Below are 19,479 nucleotides of genomic sequence, written 5' to 3'. Positions count from 1 at the left end.
CGAGCGGGCTACTCAGTAACGGAGATAAATAGTAGACGGGAAATGTGGAGGGAGTTGAGAGACAGGGACCGAGATGTGCAGAGACAGGAAAGAAGGACACAAATAAAAGAGGGAAGGTATAACGAAAGATACAGGGACATAATTACGGAGGGGCTGCCTAGATACTTGTTATTGGAAAGAGATGAGGAAGGGAAAAAGTTGGTGGCTAGGTTCCGTTGTGGAAACGAGGAGAGAGCCAACAAATACTGGATGGCCGATGAGGAGAGGTGGTGTAGGCTGTGCAGAGAGGAATGGGAAACGTTAGAACATATGCTGAATGGGTGCAGTGAGTTGAGGGAGGAGGAGATGGACCGAAGGCAGATCTTAGGAGAGGGGGGAGAGGGGAAACGATGGATGAGAATGGTGATGGGGGTGAGGAGACAAAGGGATGGGTGAGGGGATGATTGGGCCGAGGAGCCGAGGGCGTGGAAATGGAGGAAGAGAGAATTGTAAACAATTACTGTATACAATAAACTCTTAAAAAAACTCGAATTTGGTCTTGGAACAAAATTTTGTCTAAAAAATATGTAGTTGAAAAAATGTCAGTTGAGCAAGAAACAGAGAACAATTAAGAAAAGAAGTAAAATACCAGGAGATAATGTAAAGGTATAGATATACAAACAAAAAAACTTTCTATTGAAACAAGTTTTCAGCGTGGAATTACCCCGCATTAATGTGACCAATTTAACTTGATGTAACTTGTAACTCACCCATTCAAAGATATAAAGAAGAATTTAATTTTATCGTAAGGTCCCCACTGAAATTTTACCCAAATTCTAATCCACAACATATCTACTAAACCTCAATCTCTATTGAGCAAGTTTAATTGCCAACGAAGTTGTTCAACTAGATTAAATTGGGTATGCGATTTTCCCCCATACAAAACTTTAAAACCTACTTAACACATTTCAAACAATTAGACCCGCTAAAATATATAAAATTGACTATGTCCATAGGAGAGTTCCATTAATGGGATTGCTAACACGGTTAATTAGTTTCATTTGATTCTGGTCATAATCTTACTCTAAATTCGTATTGTTCAACAAATCCGTAAAGCCCTTGTTTTCGATTACACGAATAGATCATTAAATGTTCGTAATTAGATGTAGTTAATCTATGTACAATTTTGAAACAGAACATAAATTGTAAATGCACTAAATAAACGCGATTAACAAACAAGTTTATGGTTACGAGTACAATTAGTATGGCAAAATTGGTTATAAAACCAAGAAGACAAGCAAAAAACCGTTTACGATAATTGAGAGACTTTATAACACTGTAAATGTGTTGTCTTATCGTTACATATGTAGTTCGAAATAAAATAATCTATTAAAATTAAATGAACCGATTAATTAAATTCGATTCAATTAGTTAAACGTCATTTCGAATTTAAACTAAGCTTGTGTAATTAATCCGTAAACGATATCGATTAAAGTAACAAATTATGTAATTAATGGATTTTTTAGGAAACAAAAAATAATTCGAGTTATAAAAGTTGCATAACTTTTTATTTGTTTAAAACCGGTCTAAAAAAAGATCCGATTATAGAAAATGCCAAATAAAAGGCATCACTTCTTTTTGTCAAGGTTATTTTGTACGAAAACATGAAACGAATCGCTTCGATTATTCTTCTTTGCTTCGCTGTTTTTTTGATGAAATCTTTCGGATATAAATCTGAAACGATTTCTTTGGAAGAAGTGAAAAGTTTAAAAAATAACGGAACGGTTCTATTTATAGACGTAAGAGAACCGGAAGAAATAAAATCAACCGGATTAATACCGGGATCTATTAATATACCTTGTAAGTATTAAAAAATAAAATTTTTTAAACATATAGCAAAATAGTGTCTAAACCCAAAACTTTCTAGTTCTAGGTCTAGTGTTAGTTCTAGTTTTAGTTCTAGGTAGCGCTAGTTATCACTAGATTTCACTAACACTATACCTAGCACTAGAATTATTCGGCTTTAGCCGTCTTGAGAGACAGTCGCACGTCAAATCCGAATGTTTCTAGTTTTAGTGTTAGTTCTAGTTTTACATTAGCACTATCACTAGAACTAACCCAAGACCTAGAACTAGAATCATTCGGCTTTAGCCGTCTTGAGAGACGTGCGGCGGCTAAATCCGAATGTTTCTAGTTCTAGGTCTAGTGTTAGTTCTAGTTTTACACTACCACTGTCACTAGAACTAACACTATACCTAGCACTAGAATCATTCGGCTTTAGCCGTCTTGAGAGACGTGCGGCGGCTAAATCCGAATGTTTCTAGTTCTAGGTCTAGTGTTAGTTCTAGTTTTACACTAACACTGTCACTAGAACTAACACTATACCTAGCACTAGAATCATTCGGCTTTAGCCGTCTTGAGAGACGTGCGACTAAATCCGAATGTTTCTAGTTTTAGTGTTAGTTCTAGTTTTACACTAGCACTATCACTAGAACTAACACAAGACCTAGAACTAGAATCATTCGGCTTTAGCCGTCTTGAGAGACTTGCGGCTAAATCCGAATGTTTCTAGTTCTAGGTCTAGTGTTAGTTCTAGTTTTACACTAAAACTGTCACTAGAACTAACACTATACCTAGCACTAGAATCATTCGGCTTTAGCCGTCTTGAGAGACGTGCGACTAAATCCGAATGTTTCTAGTTCTAGGTCTAGTGTTAGTTCTAGTTTTACACTAAAACTGTCACTAGAACTAACACTATACCTAGCACTAGAATCATTCGGCTTTAGCCGTCTTGAGAGACGTGCGACTAAATCCGAATGTTTCTAGTTTTAGTGTTAGTTCTAGTTTTACACTAGCATTATCACTAGAGCTAACACAAGACCTAGAACTAGAATCATTCGGCTTTAGCCGTCTTGGGAGACGTGCGGCTAAATCCGAATGTTTCTAGTTCTAGGTCTAGTGTTAGTTCTTATTTTACACTAACACTGTCACTAGAACTAACACTGTCACTAGAACTAACACTATACCTAGCACTAGAATCATTCGGCTTTAGCCGTCTTGAGAGACGTGCGGCTAAATCCGAATGTTTCTAGTTCTAGGTCTAGTGTTAGTTCTAGTTTTACACTAAAACTGTCACTAGAACTAACACTATACCTAGCACTAGAATCATTCGGCTTTAGCCGTCTTGAGTGACGTGCCACTAAATCCGAATGTTTCTAGTTTTAGTGTTAGTTCTAGTTTTACATTAGCACTATCACTAGAACTAACACAAGACCTAGAACTAGAATCATTCGGCTTTAGCCGTCTTGAGAGACGTGCGGCTAAATCCGAATGTTTCTAGTTCTAGGTCTAGTGTTAGTTCTAGTTTTACACTAACACTGTCACTAGAACTAACACTATACCTAGCACTAGAATCATTCGGCTTTAGCCGTCTTGAGAGACGTGCGACTAAATCTGAATGTTTCTAGTTTTAGTGTTAGTTCTAGTTTTACACTAGCACTATCACTAGAACTAACACAAGACCTAGAACTAGAATCATTCGGCTTTAGCCGTCTTGAGAGACTTGCGGCTAAATCCGAATGTTTCTAGTTCTAGGTCTAGTGTTAGTTCTAGTTTTACACTAAAACTGTCACTAGAACTAACACTATACCTAGCACTAGAATCATTCGGCTTTAGCCGTCTTGAGAGACGTGCGACTAAATCCGAATGTTTCTAGTTCTAGGTCTAGTGTTAGTTCTAGTTTTACACTAAAACTGTCACTAGAACTAACACTATACCTAGCACTAGAATCATTCGGCTTTAGCCGTCTTGAGAGACGTGCGACTAAATCCGAATGTTTCTAGTTTTAGTGTTAGTTCTAGTTTTACACTAGCATTATCACTAGAGCTAACACAAGACCTAGAACTAGAATCATTCGGCTTTAGCCGTCTTGGGAGACGTGCGGCTAAATCCGAATGTTTCTAGTTCTAGGTCTAGTGTTAGTTCTTGTTTTACACTAACACTGTCACTAGAACTAACACTGTCACTAGAACTAACACTGTCACTAGAACTAACACTATACTTAGCACTAGAATCATTCGGCTTTAGCCGTCTTGAGAGACGTGCGGCTAAATCCGAATGTTTCTAGTTCTAGGTCTAGTATGGGTTCTAGTTTTACACTAACACTGTCACTAGAACTAACACTATACCTAGCACTAGAATCATTCGGCTTTAGCCGTCTTGAGAGACGTGCGATTAAATCCGACTGTTTCTAGTTTTAGTGTTAGTTCTAGTTTTACACTAGCACTATCACTAGAGTTAACACAAGACCTAGAACTAGAATCATTCGGCTTTAGCCGTCTTGGGAGACGTGCGGCTAAATCCGAATGTTTCTAGTTCTAGGTCTAGTGTTAGTTCTAGTTTTACACTAAAACTGTCACTAGAACTAACACTATACCTAGAACTAGAATCATTCGGGTTTAGCAATCTTGGGAGACGTGCGGCTATACCAGAATGTTTCTAGTTCTAGGTCTAGTTTTAGTTCTTATGACAGTGCTAGGTAGCGCTAGTTATCACTAGATATCACTATATTGCATATTTTTATTGAACTAAAACTAGAACTAACACTAGACCGAGAACTAGAAAGTTTTGGGTTTTGGGCGACATAGTGACATTTAAATCTGAATGATTCAAGTTCTAGGTATAGTATTAATTCTAGTAACAGAGTAAACCGAAGAACAGTCGGATTTAGCCGCACGTCACTCAAGACGGCTAAACCTGAATGATTCTAGTTTCAGGTATAGTGTTACTTCTAGTAACAGTGTTAGTGTAAAACTAGAACTAACACTAGAGCTAGAACTAGAAACTTTCGGGTTAAGCCGTGTGTCTTTTGAAAAAATGTTTGAAATGTTTCTAAGTGATATTTTGAACTTGTTTCTGAAGAAGCTTACAACATGGCATCCGAAACGTCATACATTTTTTCAAAAGACGCACCACTTAACCCGAAAGTTTCAAGTTATAGGTCTAGTGTTAATTCTACTGATGGAGCTAGTGTTAGTTCTAGTTTTAGTTTAACATATTAACTTGTAAGCAGCACCTCTGTGGAACCTCTGAGCACCAAAAAATGTTACAAAAAAGATCAGAATCTTGTTGTACACTTGGTCTTATGATCACTCTAATCTCGAAATCGAACAGTTTCTGATATTCATTTATTGAATTTGTTCTGATTTCTGGATTTTGAAACTCTGCAAATTTTCTGCAAAGCAAAAATTACTCCATAAATTGTGAAATAGGCAAAATACAAAATTTTAACATCACTTCAACAACAATAAAAGATGAATTAATTCAAAGTGTTTAAAAAGGATTCTTTGGCAAAAATTCTTAAACATAACCTAAATCAAGATGTCTAATTTTTTACATAATTTATATCAAAAATATTGACTTATTAATAAATTAATTAACAAAAAAAAAGGTTATAAACTTAAAAAAGTAAAACAAATTTTGCATATTTATCAATTTTATTTAATTGTACGAGAACATTTGAAATTCACCAACTAATTAACGCCTTTGTCGCATTCAATCAACTTTTGAGCTTCAGTCTAAAACAGAAATACAATGAAACTTAGGAAAATGAAGTAAAACAACGCGTTAATGAAACTGAATTTGTTAAAAAAAACTCTCTTACCTGAATAATTTTATAAACAACGAGAGCAGCGTCCATTGAAGGTTTACAATTATTCACCGGAAAATTACCCTGGCTTCTTTTACCCCAATCTGGTGAATAATTAAATTGGGCTGTGGCCAATTTCAAAGCAACCAAAACAACCAGAATCATAACGAATCGATGCATCGTTAAATTCTCTACGCGAAAAATCTTGCCACTAAATTTTCTTTTTAAATTTTATATAGAATTTTGTAACTATACAGTTTGGTTGTCGATGTAACAGTGATGTAGGCCAAGAGGTATACGCATCTTTTATAGTCCAGAAACCCTTCTTCCGGGAAGGGCCAATCGGCTAGATTGTCCACATTTGCAATCAAATTGACGAAACTTTAGAAGTGACTAGTAAATTGAGAAGTTTAACAAAGTTGACCACATGTTGAGATTCAATCAATTAAATTAAATTTACTAAAATTAAATTGTGCAATCTCGAGACTTAACATAAATAGAACTAGACAATAAATTTAAACTAGTCTTTGAATAGTTTGGTTACATTTAAGTCATTAGTTATATTTCGCTGAACGTTTTGTTCTTTTCAAGGACAAAAGCGATTTCAATCCAACAATTTGTACCGGGCGTTAAAATTTCTAAATTTATTAATATTTTAACTCTTTGCATCTAATGTAACTTAACCACAATTAACTTTACAGACTTATGTTAGTTCTAGTTTTATACTAGCACTGTTACTACAACTAACACTATACCTAAAATTAGAATCATTCGGGTTTAGCCGTCTTGAGAGACGTTCGGTTAAACCAGCATATTTCTAGTTCTAGATAATTAGTGTTAATTAGCATCTAGATTTTACTGTATTATTAAATTATTGATTTTTTTAGTGAAAACCTTAAAATATGTCTTAGAAGAAATGTCAAATGAAGATTTCAATATTAATTACGGAAAAACTCGACCTAATTTTGAAACAGAATTAGTTTTTACTTGTAGAACAGGAAACCGAAGTAAACAAGCTTTAGATTTAGCTAAAAATTTGGGATTTAAAAAGTAAAGATGAATTTAAATTAAACAAATGTTGAATGAATTAATTATTTAATTTTAGTGTTCGTCATTATGAAGGAGGTTGGATCGGATGGGTTAAAAGCAACGAATTCTAATTAAAAAAAAATGTTACCACTTAATTTTTTTTGTTTTTAAATTCTACTTTTGCATTTGCATAAATAATAAAGTGGTTTCTATAAAAACACGTCATAAAATGAAAGCGGCGGATGATCAAAGCCTGAATACCTAACGAGAATCATTGTTTACATTAAAAGAATAAAATCCTTTGACAATTCAAACAATTTTTTTTAATATTTGTTTTCGCCATTTTTAAAATGCAAGGAGTAGAACATAAAAAGCAACGAAAAAGGGGGTTTTTAGAGTAGTACGAATAGAATTCAGGAAGTGTGAGTTGAAATGTTTCCCCTTTCAGAAGAAAGTACACTTTAGACTATTACTTGGACCAACACGAAATTCTATTAAACTCGGTACGCGATTTTAAAATTTCTCTTTTCGTATTCAAATCGGAAACGTGAGAATGAAATATTAAGTTGGTAAAGAGTTTGATTAAAAACGTTTTGTTATGAATAGGTTTCCGAATTACGTTTAAATTATTAAATTTTAATACTTTACATATTTAAAGAAGAAAAAAATATTTCGATTAGGAATTGTAAATAACTAGGTGTTATTTAAACTTTCTGTTAGCTCGCGTGAAAACTTATTTGACTAAAAAAAACTTTTTTCGCCTTTTCCGCGAAGTTTGCAAACATGCAACTTGTAATTCGGTATTTTTAAATAAGATTGGTTCGTAAATCATTTTAAACACATTTAAATCGTTACGAATTAACGCATTAATCTTTATTGTAAACACTAACTAAGTTGATATATCAAATTCAATTTTAATTGAGGATGAATTCCGAACATTCGAATTGGGTAGAATTGTGCTTAATTAACTATCTAATTTTGACATTGAATGATATGGAACGGTTGCACTCGGTGAATCGGAAAGCTATAATTCATATGAAAATGGGGAAATTTATGAATCGTAAACGCAGGTATAATAAACTGCGATGAATAATATGTAAGTTTATTTGTTGTTAAATTATTTGTTCATCCACACGAAACTTTAATAACTTTATTGGAATATTTGTTATAAGAAAAGATGTATTTATTAGTAATTTAATCTATTTCAACTATGTGAGATAGTTCAACTTGTGAAATTGTTTCTGAAGGAGGTTGAAACGAATCGGTAAATATTGTTTTGACACGTTTGCTGCGGCAACATATTTTTGGGAATCGATACATGTACTGAACGGGACATATATGTCCCAATAATATTCTGTTGTGTGTTACGGGGTATACGTGTTCCGTGTACACCGTACTGAAAAAAAGGTGTTTTCTTTTTCAAGAATTATTGCAATATGTCGGATTTTTCTGCAATTTTAGTTATTGAATTATAACTTATAATTATGTAAAATGAAAATTTATAATTGAAAATAACAATACTTAGCTTAGTCTGTTGATTATAGGATAAATAAGTCTACTGTACGGGATTCAAAGATTGTTAGGAACGGGAACTAAACTGATGTTTCTTCATTAGGGTTATTTCTTTTCTTTTTTTTCTTTAAATCCGAGAAATTCGTCCAATTTTTTTTGAGGTTATGTCAACATTTATCTTTTTACATAACCTAAAACGTTGCTTAAATATTCGAGGAGACAAAATTTGCGTGTGCTCTCCCTCAAATTCAAAACCACACTAAAATTTTTAAGTTTCCTTTGTTTAATGTTGAAATTGAAAGATACTGTTTCCTGATTGGTCAATTCCATTAACTTGAAATTCGCTTTTAAAATTTTCTGACATTACCAACTTTAACATTTGAAATGTCACTAATTTAATTTGATTAAATATTATTTAATTTTTTTTAATAACTATATTTATTTATGAAATCTTGTAGTTTTAATGCTCCTTTAAATTAATTTTCAGATATCTGATCATTTTCTTCTTTATTCAACGGCAAATTTTGAGCATTCCCAAAATGCCTAAATCATGATATTATGAATTTTCATCTAAAATTTGATTAATTCACACAAAAAACGGCTATTTTCTATTCTTACTATGCTAAGATTATGATTTTCAATAGCCTTAACCGGATAAATAAGAATTTGAATAAGAAATTGAGAAAAAAATTAAATTGAGGTTATGTATCTGTCAAGGAGTCTTTAAAATTACTTCATATCGACTTTACATGGATTATATACAATAGAAAACATGAACGGCCAAAAATACATAACTGAATTAATCAGTAAATAGTATTTTATAGTATAAAAATAAATTTATAATTATTATCATTCATAACTTTATCTTGGTATTGATAATATACTGACCGGCGAAAAAAACCGGCCACTAAAATTTAGCCACAATTTCAAAGCTGGGTTACTCGCGAACCACTCATTCGATTTTGATGATTCTTTTTTTGATCGAAAGGTTGCTTCTTCTGTAACAATCCTGCAATAGAAATTTTTATTCGGACATTAATTTGAGCATATACGAGGTGCAAGAATAAGAATAACTTTTTTTCTCGAAATTTGTAATACCCTGTGAGGTGTAAGAAGACCTACCAAAACACAGCGCTACTACAGAGACATCGGCGAGCACGTCTTCAATTTGGGTGCGTACATACGAATTGGGGAATGGAACAATGGGGTAAGGTGCTCTTCACTGATGACGTTCACCTGATGGTCGAGAATGAGTGTGGAGATGGCGTAATGAAAGCTTTGCGACCTGCACAATTTCGGAAAGAGTACCTTTCCATGGAGGTTCGGTCATGGTATAGGCGCGTATTTCGACGGAAGCGCATACAGCGCTCATCTTTGTTGAAAATGGCACGCTAAATGCCCACCGTTATATCCAAGATATTCTGCAAGAAGCTGTCGTGTCCTACTCCCATTTTATTGTTAATAGTAGACAAAACCACTACTCATCCGTAAAAAGGGCTTTCCTCCATTGCTCGGTTTCCCAATTGACGTGTAAGCGCGCAGATTGAAGACGGGTTCGTCGATATCTTGGAAGCAGCCTCGGTCCTTTGGCAGCCTTCTTGCAGCCAGACTACTTCTAGCAAGTTTTCAGCAAATGGTTCCTCTCACTGACATCAACAACATGCACCATTTGAAGACGACGCCGAGCTTCTATAGCTGTCGTTCTACGATTGCTTAGAACAATAAAACGGTCATCAGCTGCTATTGTCACTCATCTTGTTTACACAGGCGATCGCTTTAAAATACTGCATTTTCGTTAGTAACAGAGATAATAGAGTGAATAAAAAAAGAAAATGCTCAGAAAAGATTGGGCTACTGTTTGATTCCAGGTAATACCCTCTACTGTAGCAGCTGCACCCCACAGGGTGTTACAAAATTCGAGAAAAAAAGTTTTTCTCACCCCGTATATGTTCAAATTAAAATCTGAATGAAAATTCTATCGCAGGATTATTACAAAAGAATCAACCTTTCCATTAAAAAAAGAATCGTCAAAATCGAATGCGTGGTTCGCGAGAAAGCCAGCTTTGAAGTTGTGGCTAATTTATACTGGCCGTTTTTTTTTGCCGATCAGTTTATATTAAAAAAGACTGCTTTTCTTTTGTACTAAACTGAAACATATTCAGTCATTAATATTTATGGAGCTCATCACTTATTAAAGCAGGTAAGACCGTATTCCGGATTTCCAACACAAAATAAATTATCTGGTACGAGTACGTTAGAAGAATACACAAGGGAAGATTTCCACGAACCATAATGGAAACCCCACGAAAGGAAGAACAGAATAACACCACCCAACACTAACCGACGGCGACTGGCATGAAGGATTGAAGCAAACAGTATCTCTGTGTTCCACAAATATAAGTGTTTTATTTTATAAGATTTTCTAAACTTTGTAAAAATTGATGTATAAAGTTATTTTTTTAAAGTAGTGCCCTAAAACGAGCGTGCATTTATTGCATTCTGAACAAACTCGTTTCTTGACATCCCTAGAGGCCGCGATGAGGTTGATTTCCGAATAATTTCCCATTCGCCAGAAACCGGCAGACTTTAATTATCTTTGCAGCACGAAAGGCCACTTGAATACAATTTATCTTTGTCCCTGTAAAATTTGTGCCATCTCCAGTAAATCAGCCAACCGGAATCGCATGCAAATTGTTAATAAAAGCCTTGTCATCGTAAATGCAAATAAACGATTTAAATAGGATTAATTTTATTAGATATTTAAATGTTTTTTATTTTTCTTTTTTTTTAGATGAGTAATGGTGATTCGAAACAACAATCAATTCAAGCCGCAGCTCAACAAAGCTTCCTACCAAATCCTAATTCCAGTCAGAATGTATTACGAGCACGACGGGGTGTAATTAGGATGCTAATTATCGTGGTATTAGCATTTGCCCTGTGCAATTTACCATTGCACGCTAGAAAGATGTGGCAGTACTGGTCGACGCAGTATCGAGGTTATACCACTTTCAGCGCCCTTTTCACCCCGCTTACCTTTCTCGTAACCTACTTCAATTCGGGCATCAACCCTCTACTTTATGCTTTTCTATCTAGGAACTTTCGTAGGTGAGTTACTGTTTAATTTTCTGAACCAATTTTCAAGATTTCTTAATCAATTTGATAAAAATTAATCTTTTTATATTATTATAGGGGTATGCGAGAAATTTTATTGTGTACTGGCTTAAATAGACGTCGTCCGAGTATGCGGAATCAGTTTACGATGGGTTTAAAAGGAATGCATAGACAGGCTTCGACACGTTCGACGATGAAGAACGCCACAACAGTCACGATGTTGAATAATGACCCGAGCTCGGAGTGTAGTCATGAAGTATGAGGGTGCGCGTACTGTCTCTATTGCTCGCGTTACAATTAAACGAACGAGGGATGTAAGAGATACAATCTTTAGGAGAGATAAAGAGCTATCAAAATAATCAACAAAAATCTTTTTTATTTAATGTATTTTAAATTTTTCAATCACGTTGATAAAATCTGCCAAAATATTTTTTTCCTAGCAAATTAGCAATGTTAGCTCATCCCATTTTCTTAATTCTTGTACTATTTTATAATATAACGCGAAAATGGTGCTTTTGTGTCGATTTGAAAAACTTTTTTTGTATTGATGTTGATTAGAAAGAATGAATTTTGAGAAAAAGGAAATAAAATTATTAAAGTTCACTATAAAGTATTATAAGATTAAAGTGAGATTGTGATCTGTCATTTTTGTTTTAGTTGGTTTTTTTTAACATGAGGAGTAAATCCTTGATAAAAATTATAAAATTTATCTTCACTTCTTTTGCGATTCTAGTGATTACAAGATAACTCAGACATAAAGATCTAGTATTTACAATTTTTTTGCTAATTATAGTAATTTAGCCTAATATGAAGTGGATATGTACAAAGATCAATAAAAAACAAGATGCGAAAATTAGAAAAATTAAGTCAATATTAACAAATTTAGTAACATTGGGCACCAACATGTGATCACGATTCTTAGTAATGAGTAGTGGTGGAACGGATATATGTGGTCTATCCGGCCATTTTTTAAAATCCGGCCGGATACCGGATATTAAAAACCTATTACTTAGTACTCCACCAATCACAGGAATTAGTATCTCTTTTAAGTGTTGGACACTGCAGATAATAATCAAGTTCAACCCCATTAGGACTTTTTTCATTGAATACAACTTTATTTATATCAGGTTTGTCATTAACAACCTCATTGTAACAAACCCAAGTGTTTCGTCTAGTTTTCTTCTCTTCGCTTGTGATGAATTACAACATCACATTTATTACTAACAGAACTGTCGCTGCTGTCACTTTCGATTATTAATTAAAGTATCCTCTTTTTAATGTAAAAAGCCGTTTTGAAAAATCACTTTCAGTTCTTGAGAAATAAATTTTTGAAATGAACGACAATTTTTTCGAATTTTGCAATTTTCGGCGATTAAGTTTTAAAAATTCGTATAAAATCCAGTTTTTGGAATATAAGTATGAAAATTTGCCAAAGTGTTAATAAAAGTGGCCTCTTTCCAATGAACCAACTCGTTTTGAAAAATAACTTTTAGTTTTTGAGAAAACAATATTTGAAGTTTTGATAAAATTTTCGATGTTGCAATTTTCATCGATAACTTGCAAAATTCGCTATAACATTAATTTCTTGAAGGATCCTCGTGGAAGTATTACCAATTATTAATTAAAGTATCCTCTTTTTAATGCAACAAGCCGTTTTGAAAAATCGCTTTTAGATTTTGAGAAATAAATTTTTGAAATAATCAAACATTTTTTCGAATTTTGCACTTTTCGCCGATTAAGTTTTAAAAATTCGTATAAAATCCAGTTTTTGGAATATAAGTATGAAAATTTGCCAAAGTGTTAATAAAAGTGTCCTCTTTCCAATGAACCAACTCGTTTTGAAAAATAACTTTTAGTTTTTGAGAAAACAATATTTGAAGTTTTGATAAAATTTTCGATGTTGCAATTTTCAACGATAACTTGCAAAATTCGCTATAACATTAATTTCTTGAAGGATCCTCGTGGAAGTATTACCAATTATTAATTAAAGTATCCTCTTTTTAATGCAACAAGCCGTTTTAACAAATCACTTTCAGTTCTTGAGAAATAAATTTTTGAAAAGATCGACAATTTTTTCAAATTTTGCAATTTTCGCCGATTAAGTTTTAAAAATTCGTATAAAATCCAGTTCTTGGAATATGAGTATAAAAATTTGCCAAAGTGTCAATAAAAGTGTCCTCTTTCCAATGAACCAACTCGTTTTGAAAAATAACTTTTAGTTTTTGAGAAAACAATATTTGAAGTTTTGATAAAATTTTCGATGTTGCAATTTTCAACGATAATTATTAATTAAAGTATCCTCTTTTTAGAGTTGCTTCGTTAGTTAAATCAGCATCAAAAAAGTTCATTTTGTATCTTGGATCCAAATAAGTTGACATATCTTATAAGCTTTCTGAATATTAATTTCATTTTTATTCAAATATCGCAATAATGTGGCAATGTAGGGTATCACTTTAGAAATACACCAGAAACTTTGATTATATATAATATGGATTGAGCCAACGAGAGAGATAGCTTGCGCAAGGTGATCGAACCGAGATAGACATAGAAGCGTACTGACATATAATGGGCGTGCGTTAATTTATAAGATAAAAAACTATCAATTAGAAGTAACATTTATAATGCTTACAGGTGATGTGAAACTGTATTATCGCGAACTTTGCACACGAAACAATACATTTTTAAACATAACGGTGTGACTGGCTGTGACCAGTGTTGTTAAATACCCGGGTATTTATTTTCAAGGGAAAATTCCCTGGATATATACCCGGGGGTATTTACCCAAGATGGGTATTTAGAGGATAGAGTTGATGGCAGTTTTGCAACCACTTCAAGAATGCAGAGTCGATTATTGATACACCAAACATATTTATAGCATTTACAAGAATGCTACAATGACGGTAAAATTGCATAAAAGTACCATTGGTCGTGGGGTAAGATAAGGTGATACAATGTTGAACCCAAATTGTTCATCACAATCCTGGAGAGAACATTTAAACAACTGAATTGGACCCGAAAAGCATAAACATTGATGGCAAATACCTAAGTAATTCCTCGTCTTCAATGTCTATTTCGTCATCTTGCTCTCGTTTTTTTCCGAATCTGTTATATTTTTACTTGTATCATTTTTATACATAGGTACTGTTTGGGTATTTATCCTGGGCTGGGGTAAATACCCGGAAAAATACCCATTTTATAAATACCTACCCGCCGGGTATTTACCCAACGCCCATCACTGGCTGTGACACAACAAAACGATAAACGTCAAATGGAAGAGGTTTGACACTTTTGTGCGCATGCCCCCGTCTGTTTAGTACCGTTTTATGTCTATCTTTGTTACACTTTCACATTATCGCTTTCCATCTGCGTCTATTCACCTTGAGCCACATTTTTGTTAGTAGATATATTCAGTTAGCTCAATCCATATTATATATAATCAAAGACCAGAAATTATAACCATAATAGCCGGATAACCGGATATCCATATTTCATCACTATACTCTGTTTTTAAACCAGGAGGAGTAAACGCGAAAGTCAGATTTACACTAGGAAAAATCACCAGAAAATATCACTAGATATTTTGGCGGTAAATTTAAATTAATAATTATTATTATTTATTTATTTACTTATTATTGTATTTATTTTATTTGTTATCGTCAACACTAAACATACAAATTAACATTGAAGTTATGAGTGTATTTATTTCAAAATATAATAAAGAAGGGTTTAAGAACACAAAATTTACAATAATGACACGAAACTGTCGAATTGTCAATAACCTAACCTTCAAATTTTATTTACATATTTATTTATTTATTTATTTAATTTGCCCAAAAAGAAATATACATATAAAGTATATACATATCATATATATATATATATATATAGGGTACAGCATAGCTGATTACTAGAAAACTAGAAAACCAAAAATAAATACATATATATCAAAGTAATAACCAACAAAATAAAAATAATTATAAATAAAAATAAAAATAATTAAACTTAACATTTTGATTCTTGTTCCTCAAGAAGCCTGCGCTTCAAGGTGCATTTAAAAGATCTATTAGATTTCAACTGAAAAACATCTGAAAAGCAATTATAAATTGTAGGTGCTCTGTACGCAAAGCTACCACAAAATATAGCAGATTTATGTTTAGGAATCGTCAACAACTTCGTTTGTCTTAGATTAACATTATGTATTTGCGAACTTGGTACTAAGATACAATATAAATAATAAGGCAATTTGTAAAATATTACATTGTATAACATAACAGCTAGCAAGAGTGTACATCTAGGTTCCATTTTTAAGATAGAATATCTTATGTAATAGGGGGTAACATGTTCTCTACGATCAATCGAGTATGAAAACCTAAGTCCGCTGTTCTGAAGTATTTGAATACGATTTTTTAAAGTAGCTAATAGAAAATTGTAGTAAACGTTACTACAGTAATCAAGTTGACTTAGAATTAAGGAGTTAACAAGTCTCCATTTCAATTGTGGTGACAACAAGTTGAATAATATAGGACCCAAAACACTTCTCTGTGGAACACCTTGCTTGACTAGGATACCGCTAGATATATTACCATTAATCTTTGTATGTTGAGATCTGTTCACAAGATATGACTGGAACCAATGTACAACGTCTTCTTTACATCCATAACGGGCTAGCTTTGCTATTAGAAGCTGATGATTGATGATATCAAAAGCCTTACTAAAGTCCAGGAATACAACGAAGGTAACTCTTGAAGCATCAATGGCACAGCACCAGTCGTTCACAATTTTTTTATTTTTTTTTAAATTCAAAATTGCCTGTGTGTGAACCTTCCTCGCATTCAACCAATCACGTGCAAGGTCAATCTGGTGACAAATTTAAAATACTCCTCCTGGTTTAAAAACAGAGTATAATTGCCAAAGAAAACTTCAAGGTATAATTAATGTTTGTAAACAAAACTAACCTTACCTAACATTCCTTCACGCTATAATTGACATTACAAAAGAAAACTTCACGCTATAATTGCCATTACTAATTGCCAAAGAAAACTTCATGGTATAATTAATGTTTGTAAACAAAACTAACCTTACCTAACATTCCTTCACGCTATAATTGACATTACAAAAGAAAACTTCACGCTATAATTGCCATTACAAATTGCCAAAGAATACTTCATGGTATAATTAATGTTTGTAAACAAAACTAACCTTACCGAACATTCCTTCACGCTATAATTGACATTACAAAAGAAAACTTCACGCTATAATTGCCATTACTAATTGCCAAAGAAAACTTCATGGTATAATTAATGTTTGTAAACAAAACTAACCTTACCTCACATTCCTTCACGCTATAATTGACATTACAAAAGAAAACTTCACGCTATAATTGCCATTACTAATTGCCAAAGAATACTTCATGGTATAATTAATGTTTGTAAACAAAACTAACCTTACCTAACATTCGGCGTCTGAAGACACAGGGCTAAACCCGAAACTTAAAAATATACAACTTAGCGCTGAATAACAATTAAAACTAGAACTAACACTTGCACTAGAACTATACTCTGTTTTTAAACCAGGAGGAGTAAACGCGAAAGTCAGATTTACACTGGGAAAAATCACCAGAAAATATCACTAGATATTTTGGCGGTAAATTTAAATTAATAATTATTATTTATTTATTTACTTATTATTGTATTTATTTTCGTTTGTTATCGTCAACACTATACATACAAATTAACATTGAAGTTATGAGTGTATTTATTTCAAAATACAGGGTGTTCCGATGACTCGGGGAATAAAATTAACCTCATATACTAGAGCAAAAATGATGACGATTGGTGAAAAAAATTTATTATAAAAGTCTTCAAATGGCCAAGATATGGGCCATCAAAGTTCAAAAATTTTAACACATTTTTCTAAATATTTTCAATACCGTTTATGGTAGAGCGTTGAAATTTGGTTACCCTGTACCAAATTTCAAGCAAAATCATTGAACCAATTTTGACGGCAACCATGCTATACAAGGAGTCCCTAAAATTTGTTTGTTCAGAACTTTTTTGTTCGATTGTAACCCTACATTTATTTTTGCAGTTTCTAATAGAAAATTTATTTTAGAAGCTTTTATCACTCTTAGATAATATTGATAAAAATCGCCGTTTTCGTGTTAAATGCAAAAATGGTAGGTTCCCATTTCAATAATACTAAAAAAAAAGTCTAAGTCTGCCATGACAATTATGACGAATTCATTGACAGTTGTAAACACGCTTAGTCGTTTAAACAAATACTAAAAACCTTGTAGAGAGAAAAATGTTTTCTCGAATTGAAGCCCGATTAAGAGAAAATGGATCACTAAAACATATCTTTCTGAACAACGGCAACCCTAGATCTGTTCGAACTCCTCAATTGGAAGAGTTAATTTTAGAACATGCAGAAGAAAATAGTACCACTAGTACTTCGGACATGGCTAGGCGATTTGGAACGTCAAAAACGACTTTGTGGCGTATTCTTCGAGAGCAGCAGCTTTACCCATTTCACTGCTGGAAGGTTCAGGAAGTACAGTTTACGATTATCCAATTAGATTGGAATATTGCCAGAAAATGCAACAGAAAATACAAATTGATAATCAGTTTTTAGAAAAAATACTTTTCACCGATGAATCTACTTTTTCCAAAGATGGAATAATTAATTTAAGGAATTTACATAGTTGGGCTGAAGAAATTCCAAAATTTTTCAAAACTTGGAAATCTCAATGGAGATTTTCTCTCAATGTTTGGGCTGGGATTGTGTGGGATGTCATTGTTGGTCCCGTTTTCTTGCCGTCAAGACTTGATGGCCCTACATACCATCAACATTTGGAACGATTGGACGAGTTCTTAGGTGACGTTCCGTTAAATAGCAGAAGGGACATGTGGTATTTACATGATGGTGCCCCTGCGCACAGCACAAATGCAGTGAAGGAATTTCTAGGGAACTGTTTCCCGGGACGGTGGATCGGACGAGGAGCGGAAGCATCGATAACTTGGCCGGCCCGGTCACCAGACCTTACACCTATGGACTTTTTCAGCGTTGAAATTAGATCAGTCGATCAGCTCAGGCGACGATATCAGGCATGTATTGATGCTAACGGAGGTCTTTTTGAACATTTCCTATAGTATTTTTTATTACTTGTCTTGTTATTTTATGTATTTGTTTTATTTTTCCTGTTAGCGTTGTCGTTAAAATTAAATTTATTATTTTGTATTATCTTTTATTAAATCAACTAAAACAAATTAAAAAGGGATTTACCTAATCTACACTTGGAAATGTTACATACATAATATTTATGACGGCTCAGTTCGATTTTCACTTGTCATGGCCGACTTAGATTTTTTTTTTTTTAGTGTTATTGAAATCGGAACCTAACATTTTTGCATTTAACACGAAAACGGTGATTTTTATCAATATTATCTAAGAGTGATAAAAGCTTCTAAAATAAATTTTCTATTAGAAACTGCAAAAATAAATGTAGGGTTACGATCGAACAAAAAAGTTCTGAGCAAACAAATTTTAGGGACTCCTGTATAGCATGGTTGCCGCCGCCCGATCCAACTTATAAATTGCCCAATGGCTTTACGTGATATTAGTTTATACTGTACCAAATTTCAGCACATTACCATAAATAGTGTTTAAGATATTTAGAAAAATGTGTTAAAATTTCATAACTTTGATGGCCTGTATCTTCGAAATTTGAGGACTTTTACTAATTTTTTTTACATGAATCGTCATCATTTTCACTCTAGTATATGGGGTTAAATTTGTCACGTGCAAGGTCAATCTGGTGACAAATTTAAAATACTTCTCCTGGTTTAAAAACAGAGTATAGTAATGAGAGAACGACTAGAAAGAAAGACTCCACTAAATTCTACAAAAAAAGAATTTGATCAGATGTAATACTTACAAATCCGAAGACATATTAAATCAATTTCATGTAATTCCGTCTTCCAGTCTCTTAATTTGGTCTATTTCGTCAAATATCTATATATTTATATCCTGTATTTGAACATTTTCTTTCTTCTTCTGGAAAACAGATTGATCAAATCCATCTACATCAATGTTTTTCTTGTTTGATTGGTGAGGGCCTAATAAATAACAAAAATTAAAATAAATAAGAAATTTTAGATTTTTTTTTGACAGATTTACTCCTCAATGTTAACCAACTTTTTGAA

At 33.1% G+C, this 19,479-nt stretch overlaps 2 protein-coding genes and 1 long non-coding RNA gene across 3 annotated transcripts in view; 2 read left to right on the top strand and 1 right to left on the bottom strand.

Moving 5' to 3' along the window:
- LOC111419189 (Trissin receptor) overlaps positions 1–11,881 on the top strand; it is a 37,939-nt gene extending 26,058 nt beyond the window's left edge. The window contains exons 6-7 of the mRNA XM_023051965.2: positions 10,959–11,272; positions 11,357–11,881. Of these exons, the coding sequence (XP_022907733.1) occupies positions 10,959–11,272; positions 11,357–11,540 (498 nt within the window). The 3' untranslated portion in view covers positions 11,541–11,881. The remainder of the gene's footprint in view (positions 1–10,958; positions 11,273–11,356) is intronic.
- Positions 1,592–6,972, top strand: LOC111419191 (rhodanese domain-containing protein CG4456-like). Its single transcript, XM_023051967.2, has 3 exons — positions 1,592–1,839; positions 6,514–6,676; positions 6,732–6,972. Exons 1-3 carry the CDS (start codon positions 1,644–1,646, stop codon positions 6,784–6,786), a joined length of 414 nt encoding a protein of 137 aa, XP_022907735.2. The 5' UTR covers positions 1,592–1,643; the 3' UTR covers positions 6,787–6,972.
- On the bottom strand, positions 5,456–5,731 carry LOC111419193 (uncharacterized). Its single transcript, XR_002706917.2, has 2 exons — positions 5,642–5,731; positions 5,456–5,555 (listed from the first exon to the last, which is right to left on the bottom strand). It is a non-coding gene; the product is annotated as an uncharacterized lncRNA (long non-coding RNA).
- Positions 11,882–19,479: the final 7,598 nt, after the last annotated feature.

Source organism: Onthophagus taurus, chromosome 6 (genome assembly GCF_036711975.1).
Source record: "Onthophagus taurus isolate NC chromosome 6, IU_Otau_3.0, whole genome shotgun sequence".
NCBI lineage: Eukaryota > Metazoa > Arthropoda > Insecta > Coleoptera > Scarabaeidae > Onthophagus > Onthophagus taurus.
Note: the sequence above shows the minus strand (reverse complement) of the source record. Positions and strands in the feature narration are given on the sequence as shown.

Excerpts from the sequence above, each read along its gene's own strand:
- LOC111419191 (XM_023051967.2), top strand. The coding sequence starts at position 1,644 with ATGAAACGAATCGCTTCGATTATTCTTCTTTGCTTCGCTGTTTTTTTG. Across the intron at positions 1,840-6,513 it reads GGGATCTATTAATATACCTT|TGAAAACCTTAAAATATGTC; the intron begins GTAAGTATTAAA and ends TGATTTTTTTAG. Across the intron at positions 6,677-6,731 it reads AAAAATTTGGGATTTAAAAA|TGTTCGTCATTATGAAGGAG; the intron begins GTAAAGATGAAT and ends ATTTAATTTTAG.